The sequence below is a fragment of the Nomascus leucogenys genome, chromosome X (genome assembly GCF_006542625.1).
Source record: "Nomascus leucogenys isolate Asia chromosome X, Asia_NLE_v1, whole genome shotgun sequence".
Taxonomy (NCBI): domain Eukaryota; kingdom Metazoa; phylum Chordata; class Mammalia; order Primates; family Hylobatidae; genus Nomascus; species Nomascus leucogenys.
Window position 1 is genome coordinate 42,505,124 of NC_044406.1, and position 9,049 is coordinate 42,514,172.

Below are 9,049 nucleotides of genomic sequence, written 5' to 3' on the forward strand. Positions count from 1 at the left end.
ATTCTAGATAAACCTAATTACTTCTCTTGCCCTTCCTTTTATAAGGTGAAGAAGAAATCTTTAGATTACCTAATAACCATTTAATTTAATTTAATTTAATTCAATTTGTTTTTGAGACAGTCTTGCTCTGTTTCCCAGGCTGGGGTGCAGTGGCGTAATTATAGCTCACTGCAGCCTTGACCTCTGGGGCCCAAACAATGCTCCCACCTTAGCCTCCCAGAGTGCTGAGATTACAGGCGAGCCACCATGCCCAGCCCTAATAACCATTTTAATAAGCCCCAAAATAGTTTATACAGAAAACACATCTAACCAATTTTATTCTGAATTTGGGAAAATCAGAATTACAAAGAGTTGTTAGAGGAGTCAAAATATTTCATAAATATCTAAGCACAAGAAATATTTATAATTACTGCAGAATCATAAAGCAGTAAACAACGTTTATTAGAAACTTTTTTCAAAAATAAGTACTTACTGGGCGTGGTGGCCCACGCCTGTAATCTTAGCACTTTAGGAGGCTGAGGCCAGCAGATAGATCACTTGAGCCCAGGAGTTGGAGACCAGCCTGGCCAACGTGGCGAAACCTCATCTCTACTAAAAATACCAAAATTAGCTGGGTGTGGTGGTCCATGCCTGTAATCTCAGCTACTCGGGAGGCTGAGGCTGGAGAATCACTTGAACCTGGGAGGCAGAGTTTGCACTGAGCCGAGATCATGCCACTGCACTCCAGCCTGGGCGACAGAGTGAAACTCCGTCTCAAATGACAACAACAACAACAACAACAACAAAAGATTTAAGAATATGTCGAAAAGCACTGGAAGATAGATTATTTTTGATGACAAAAGAAACCTCCACTAAACTAGGAAAACAATAATTTAGTTATTTCATAGGAAAAGGACACAAATTCTAATTTTACACCTTTTGTACATTATTCATGTAATAATTTCCAGTAGAGAATTTATTAATATAAGTATATGTATGTAGTTAGTTATACATGGAAATATAAATCTACAGATACAGGCCTGGCATGGTGACTCACACCTGTAATCCCAGCACTTTGGGAGGCTGAGGCAGGCAGATCACTTGAGGTCAGGAGTTTCAGATCAGCCTGGGCAACATGGCAAAAACCCCGTCTCTACAAAAAATACAAAAATTAGACAGATGTGGTGGCATGCACCTGTAGTCCCAGCTGCTCGGGAGGCTGAGGCATGAAAATCACTCGAACACAAGGGGAGTAGGTTACAGTGAGCTGAGATCACACCACAGCACTCCAGCCTTGGTGACAAAGTGAGACTCTGTCTCGAAGTCAGTCAATCAACACATAGTCAATAAATTAAAAAATTTTCCATAGTTTCAAAATACAATTAACTTAGTATGATAAATAAAATTATGTATGTATTAATTATAATATTCCCATTAACAAGCTATAATAACTTTTTATTTTTATTTCTCAATTTTTGTAGTCTGTCTTGTCCTCGCCCCTACAACTTTTCAATAAACAAATAAAACTCATATCCATTTTCATGTATACATATTTGTATTTATCTGTAATTCTTTTTACCTAGGATAATCAACCATGCATATCAAATGTTTTTAATCTTTAATTCTTTTTTTTGAGACAGAGTCTTGCTCTGTCGCCCGGCTGGAGTGCAGTGGTGAGATCTCGGCTCACAGCAACCCCCACCTCCTGGGCTCAAGCGATTCTCCTGCCTCAGCCTCCCGAGTAGCTGGGATTACAGGTGCCTGCTGCCATGCCCAGCTAATTTTTGTATTTTTAGTAGAGACGAGGTTTCACCGTGTTGGCCAGGATAGTCTGGATCTCTTGACTTCGTGATCCACCTGCCTCAGCCTCCCAAAGTGGTGGGATTACAGGCGTGAGCCACCATGCCTGGCCCCTTAATCTTTAATTTTTATAAGTACATGGTGTGTATATTTATGGGGTACATGAGATTTTTTTTTTTTTGAGACGGAGTCTCTCCCTGTTGCCCAGGCTGGGGTGCAGTGGTGTGATCTCTGCTCACTGCAACCCATGCCTCCCAGGTTCGAGCGATTCTCCGGCCTCAGCCTCCTGAGTAGCTGAGACTACAGGCGTGCACCACCACGCCCTGCTGATTTTTATATTTTTAGTAGAGACGGAGTTTTGCCATGTTGGCTAGGCTGGTCTCAAACTTCTGGCCTCAAGTAATCCGCCTGCCTCGACCTCCCAAAGTGCTGGGATTACAGCACCACACCCAGCCTCACTTCATTTCTTTTTATGGCTGAATAATATTCAACGATATGGAGAAACCTCATTTTACTTATCTGTTCATCTATTGATGAACATTTGGGTTGTTTCCACTTTTTGCTATTATAAATAATGCTGCTTTGAACATTTGTGTACAGATTTTTGCATGGCCTCTTATATACATTTAAAAATATGGCCAGGTGTGGTGGCTCATGCCTGTAATCCCAGCACTTTGGGAAGCCAAGGTGGGTGGATCACTTGAACCCAGGAGTTCAAGAGCAGCCTGGGCAACATGGTGAAACCTGTCTTTACAAAAAAATGCAAAAATTAGCTGGGCATGGTGGGGAACACCTGTAGTCCCAGCAAGTCGGAAGGCTGAGATGGGAGGATTGCTTGAGCCTGGGAAGTGGAGGTTGCAGTGAGCCGTGATTTCGCCACTGCATTCCAGCCTGGGTGACAGAGTGAGACCCTGTCTCAAAAAACAAATAAACAAACCAAAACAAACTTTATTACACATTTTATTACAGAAGGAGTAGGATTAAAAATAAAACAAAATAAAAAGGATTTAATTGATTTTCTTTAAAATATGCAGCTGGGGTTTAAATTGAAATTACATAGAAATTATATATTAGTTTGGATAGACTTGACATCTTTATAAAATGAAATTGCCTCATCCAAGAACATGTATTGTGTCTTCATTTATTCAGATGATCTTTTCTTGTTTTTGAGACGGAGTCTTGCTCTGTCGCCCAGGCTGGAATGCAGTGGCACGATCTTGGCTCACTGCAACCTCTGCCTCCCAGGTTTAAGCAATTCTCCTCCTCCTCAGCCTCCTGAGTAGCTGGGATTACAGGCGCGTGTCACCATGCCCGGCTAATTTTTGTATTTTCAGTAGAGATGGGATTTCACCATGTTGGCCAGGCTGGTCTCAAACTCCTGACCTCAGGTGATACACCCGCTTAGGCCTCCCAAAGTGCTGGGATTACAAGCATGAGCCACCACGCCTGGCCTATTGTAATTTTTTTTCAGACAACAGAAAAGTATGAAGGAGAAAGTAACAAACCATTAGTTACCTCCCCAGAGATAACCATTGTTAACATTCCCTCCCCAACATTTTTCCCCCTATGGATACACATACATTTTTTCAAGATCTTGTTTCCTTTGATATGTCATTTTAGTGGCTTGAACTTATTTCTGGAACAATATATGGGTAAAGTCTATGCATATATGTATCTATGTATATATCTATCTATAGAAAACAAGTAGATATAGACAGTAAAATAAAGACAGAGACAAGACAGCGGTTGGAGAGATGAAAGGAGAGAAAGTCATAGACAAGGAGAGACATATGGAGAGAGGAAGACACAGAGAGAGCTGTGGGCACATAAGGGCAGAAAGATAAACACAGAGAGCCATGGAGAGATGAAAGTATTGGGCCGGGGCCAGGCATGGTGGCTCAACGCCTGTAATCCCAGCACTTTGGGAGGCCGAGGACGGCCGACTGCTTGAGCTCAGAAGTTGGAGACCAACCTGACAACATGACGAAACCCCATCTCTACAAAAATACAAAAATTAGCCAGGCGTGGTGGTGGGCACCTGTAGTCCCAGCTACTTGGCAGGCTGAGGCATGAGAATTGCTTGAACCCTGGAGGTGGAAATTGCAGTGAGCTGAGATCCGGCCACTGCCCTCCAGCCTGGGGGACACAGCGAGACCCTGTCAGAAAAAAAAAGACAAAGAGACAAGGAGAGGATGGAAAGGAGCATTTATTGAGCTCCTACTGAATGTCATTCTAAACCTCCAAGGTCACTTTGAGGGAGGCTGTCAGTAGTAACCCCTTCACGCCGCTGAGAGCCTGAGCCTTAGAATGGCCAACTGAGCTGTCCATGGTCACATCACCTAGATTGAACCCATCTCCCTGGCGCGGGCCGGGCCCACTGCGGGTGATCCATTAACTATTTATCTAATGAACAAACTAAAGTCCATCTCCTCCCCAAAGAAGAGAGATGAGGACCAGACCCCCATTCCACTACACTGAGTCAATTTTTCTTGCCTGTTTTCCTGTCTACTAAGGTAACAGTAAGGTCGGTTGCCCCAGCAACTGCCCTCTGACTGCCATGGCAACCGCCAGCTCTCCACCTTGCCCTTTGGGCATCTCCATGGCGACCAGAGGTCTGGTGGGGCTGCCAGTTCCCCGAGGATGCGCCTGCGTCGGGTGGGTTAGGGGAGGCGCGGCGGGGGGGCCTGGTTCCGGGCGTGCGCAGCCGCAGAGCGCCGCAGCCTCGCCAGCTCGCCCCGGCACTGCGCACTTGCCAGCCAGTCCGCCCGTCCGGAGCCCGGCTCGCTGGGGCAGCATGGCGGGGTCGCCGCTGCTCTGGGGGCCGCGGGCCGGGGGCGTCGGCATTTTGGTGCTGCTGCTGCTCGGCCTGTTTCGGCCGCCCCCCGCGCTCTGCGCGCGGCCGGTAAAGGTGCGACCCCAGTCCGGCGCGGGGTGGGGGTTGGGGGAGGATGCCACAGGCGAGGGTTGGGGTTGGGGCTGCGCCGCCTCACCCTCGCCCGAGCCGGCTCCTGGGACGTGCGGAGAGATCGACGAGGGTGGCCGGGGCTCCGGCCGCCGGTCCGCGCCCAGGCCACGCCAGCACACCTGAGACCTGACTCGGTCTCTGCCTGTGCGGGTGGCGTTGTCCCGGGCGCCGCCGGTAACCGTGCCCTGCCCACCTCTCCGTGCCCGGTGCCTGTGACGCTGTCCACGGCACTAAGGCGCTTTAAGAAAGGGCGCGCGCGCATCGGTGTGTGTGCGTGTGATGTGAGGACAGCGGTGTGGAGGTGTCGTGTCCTTGAAAGTGTGTGTTCTTTGGTTTGAGAGCTTCCAAGTGTCCTACAAAGGTGCCGTGGTGCGTCTGGGTGTGTAGTGTGTGTGATAACGGGATACTTCTGTGCGCGATTCTTTTGTGGCCCTGATTGTTTTCTCAGTGACACCGTGTGTATATTTGTGAATTCTTATTATGTGTGTTGGTATGGCCTATGGGCGTCTCTCTCTCTCTCTCTCTCTCTCTCTCTCTCTCTCTCTCGCTCTCTCTCTCTCTCTGTGTGTGTGTGTGTGTGTGTGTGTGTGTGTGTGTGTGTGTGATTTCGTTTTTGTTTGAGAGGGAGTGGTCTTCTCATCTCCGTGTGCACATTCCATAGTGGTTCTGTTGGACCAAGTGCCTGGGATTTCGTTTGCATGTTCCTGAGACTGTTTCTCTCTGTTTCTTTGTGGAGCTGTGTCATCCTGAGGAGAGGAGCCATGATGTCTCTCTGCTGCATTGTTCCTTTAAGGATGGTGCATGTCCTTGCACCTGGGTGGCTTGGCGATTGTAACTGCAGGAGCAGCTGCGGATGTGAACGTGTGCAGGTCCTTGCATGTGGCTGTGGCAGTGTTGGACTGTATATGTGACATCTCCAGGCCTGTCAGTCCTCATGAGTGTGTGTGAGGCTGTGATTGCTGGTGAGTGTGATACTCCGGGGTGACTGAGGAGTGGTGGGCGCCAAGCAAGGGCACTTGGAGAGGCATCCTCTTCTAGCTCTTCAATACTGTCTGCATCAAAGATGGGAATTTTAAAAAAACTGTTACCTTATATCCGTGTAACAATGTGTTTAATATATATGTACAATGTAAAGAATGATGACAAAATAACTCCCTCCTGTAGCAGTCACTCAGCTGAATAAATAGAGCCTGACCAAGAGTTAGAAGCCCCTGTGTGCCCCTCGCCATGGCAGCCCCTGTTCCCCCACAGTCCTTATTCTGTATTTTCTGTCCATTGATCCCTTACTTTTGTTTGTAGCTTATCACATATGTGTAGCTCTCAAAAAAAACCATTGTTTAGTTTTTCCTGCTTTTGAACATCATTGAAATGGAATCATACTGTGTGACTGGTTCCTCGTAGTCACTAGGGGTCACTAGGAAGTCCTCAGGGTGTCTAGTAGTCTCAGGCAGTCTGCAGTGAAATTCTGGAACTTGACTTTTTTTTTTTTTTTCCCTTGGCTCTATTCTGGTCGCGAGATTCATCCAAGTTGATGCATGTGGCTGTAATTCATTTATTTTTATTGCTGCATAATATTATATCCTGTGAGGACATCATGATTTATATATGTATTCTCAGTTTGTCAGTGGACATTGGATTGTTTCCAGGCTTTTCTTTCTCCCCCGCCCTTTTATGCTATTACGAACAGTGCTGCTGTCATCTTTCACGAACTTGTGACCAGTAGTATATGTGCCAAAGCTACTCTGGGGCGTGACATCCCAGGAGTGGGTCATAGGATATGTGCATCTTTTTAGATATTGTCAAACCGCTCTTCAAAATTACTTTGCCAGTTTAATTCTCACCAGCATAGTATGAGAGTTCCCGTTTTTCTGCATTCATATCAACACTTTATATTATCAGACTTTTTGATTTGAGTCAATCTTTTGGTTATATTATGCATAGTATCTCCCTGGCATTTTAATTTGCTTTCCCCTGATTACTAATGAGGTTTTTAATTTTATTTTATGTTTGTTAGAGAAAGGGTCTTCCTCTGTCATGCACGCGGGAGTGCAGTAGTGCAATCTGGGCTCACTGCAACCTTGAGCTTCTGGACTCAGGTGATCCTCCCACCTCATCTTCCCAAGTAGCTGGGACTATGGGCTTGTGCCCCGCTCATTTTTTTTGGTTTTATTTTTTGTAGAGACAGGGTCTCGCCATGTTGACCAGGCTGGTCTCAAACTCCTGGCCTCAAGCGATCTTCCTGCCTTGGCCTCCCAAAGTGCTGGGATTACAGGCATGAACCACTACACCTGGCCCAATTTTTCATATGTTTAGTAATCATTTTTGTGAAATAGGTGATCATGTATTTTTTCTATTTCTGTATGAGTTTGTTTTTCTCTTACTACTTTTTAGGAATTCTCTGTATCTTCTGTGTACTACTCTTTCATTGACTATTTGTGTTGCAGGCATCACTCCTTTTAAACATATTTATATGTGGCCTGTATGTTTCTTTTCCAAACCTTCACAGTCGTTTTTATGATCTTTTATTCCTTGCTCAGATTATTGGTACCCTCTTTTATTTCTTTAAACTTGTGGAAATTGTTTCAAAACTGCTTGAACTGAAAATTTGTCATTGGATAATTTATTCTACAGATGAACTTGTACACATGCCAAATGATATAGGAACAAGTTTATTAATATAGTTCCTATTGTCCACAATATTAAATATGGAAAAATCTATAACTGTCATATCTACCATCCCTACTCTTATGAAGAAACTCGGTCTCCAGGAGTGGGGGTGGGGAGGGAGGAATTATGAGAGTCACCAAGGGATGACTGGCGAGCTGTGGGGTGGGGGTGGGGAGTGTCTGGGGATCTTTGGTGATCTTAAGTGTGTCTGGAGATATTTGGTGGTTTCCAGTGGCCTTAGGGGTGTCCGGGTATATTTGGATGGTCACGGTGCTTTTGGTGGCATCTGGGATGTTTGAGGCTCACGGAGCTTCCTGGGCTGGGGGACCCTGTCTCGACGGACGCTGACAAACTCTTTTCCCCCACCTCATTTTCCCGCAGGAGCCCCGCGGCCTAAGCGCAGCGTCGCCGCCCTTGGCTGAGACTGGCGCTCCCCGCCGCTTCCGGCGGTCAGTGCCCCGAGGTGAGGCGGCGGGGGCGGTGCAGGAGCTGGCGCGGGCGCTGGCGCATCTGCTGGAGGCCGAACGTCAGGAGCGGGCGCGGGCCGAGGCGCAGGAGGCTGAGGATCAGCAGGCGCGCGTCCTGGCGCAGCTGCTGCGCGTCTGGGGCGCCCCCCGCAACTCTGATCCGGCTCTGGGCCTGGACGACGACCCCGACGCGCCTGCAGCGCAGCTCGCTCGCGCTCTGCTCCGCGCCCGCCTTGACCCTGCAGCCCTCGCAGCCCAGCTTGTCCCCGCACCCGTCCCCGCCGCGGCGCTCCGACCCCGGCCCCCGGTCTACGACGACGGCCCCGCGGGCCAGGATGCCGAGGAGGCAGGCGATGAGACACCCGACGTGGACCCCGAGCTGCTGAGGTGCCCGGCAGGGGATGGGGAGGGGTCGGGCGCCTGCGTCCGGGGAGGACGAGGGCGAGGAACTGGGAAGCCTGCTTCCCCCGTGGAGTGCGAACCCCTAAGTACTGGGGCCCTAAGAGGGAGTGAGGTCCTGGATCCAGGGAGTCGGGGCAAGGATGCCTGGCTGAAGACTCAGTGGGGGAAGTGGACCCCAGGTCCTGGGAAGAGGAGAGGGAGGCGGGGAAGCCACAGTTTCTGGGATGAAAGGCGAGGACCGAGGACGGCTGTCTCCTGAAAGCAGTGGGCTGAGGACGCCTGCCTGGGGAGGGAACCGTGTCCCCAGGCAGTATGTGGTTGTGGATCCTGCGTTCTGGGCCCCGAGCGTGGGGCCGGGGAACGCCCCATCGCGGACACCGCCTCACTGCATTGCGCTCGGCCCTGCAGGTACTTGCTGGGACGGATTCTTGCGGGAAGCACGGACTCCGAGGGGGTGTCAGCACCGCGCCGCCTCCGCCGTGCCGCCGACCAGGATGTGGGCTCCGAGCTGCCCCCTGAGGGCGTACTGGGGGCGCTGCTGCGTGTGAAACGCCTAGAGACCCCGGCGCCCCAGGTGCCTGCACGCCGCCTCTTGCCACCCTGAGCACAGCCCGGATCCCGTGCACCCTGGGATCCAGAAGTGCCCCCGCCATCCCGCCACCAGGACTGCTCCCCGCCAGCACGTCCAGAGCAACTTACCCCGGCCAGCTATTCCTCCCACCTGAGGATCCCTACCCCCGGCCCCACAATAAACATCATCTGAAGCAGC

At 49.5% G+C, this 9,049-nt stretch overlaps 1 protein-coding gene across 1 annotated transcript; it reads left to right on the forward strand.

The window, feature by feature from the left end:
- The first annotated feature begins 4,473 nt into the window (after nt 1-4,473).
- Nucleotides 4,474-9,049, forward strand: PCSK1N (proprotein convertase subtilisin/kexin type 1 inhibitor). Its single transcript, XM_003276831.3, has 3 exons — nt 4,474-4,687; nt 7,793-8,265; nt 8,689-9,049. The coding sequence occupies exons 1-3, from the start codon at nt 4,574-4,576 to the stop codon at nt 8,882-8,884; spliced, it is 783 nt and encodes a 260-aa protein (XP_003276879.1). The 5' UTR covers nt 4,474-4,573; the 3' UTR covers nt 8,885-9,049.

Excerpts from the sequence above, each read along its gene's own strand:
- PCSK1N (XM_003276831.3), top strand. The coding sequence starts at position 4,574 with ATGGCGGGGTCGCCGCTGCTCTGGGGGCCGCGGGCCGGGGGCGTCGGC. Across the intron at positions 4,688-7,792 it reads TCTGCGCGCGGCCGGTAAAG|GAGCCCCGCGGCCTAAGCGC; the intron begins GTGCGACCCCAG and ends ATTTTCCCGCAG. Across the intron at positions 8,266-8,688 it reads GTGGACCCCGAGCTGCTGAG|GTACTTGCTGGGACGGATTC; the intron begins GTGCCCGGCAGG and ends TCGGCCCTGCAG.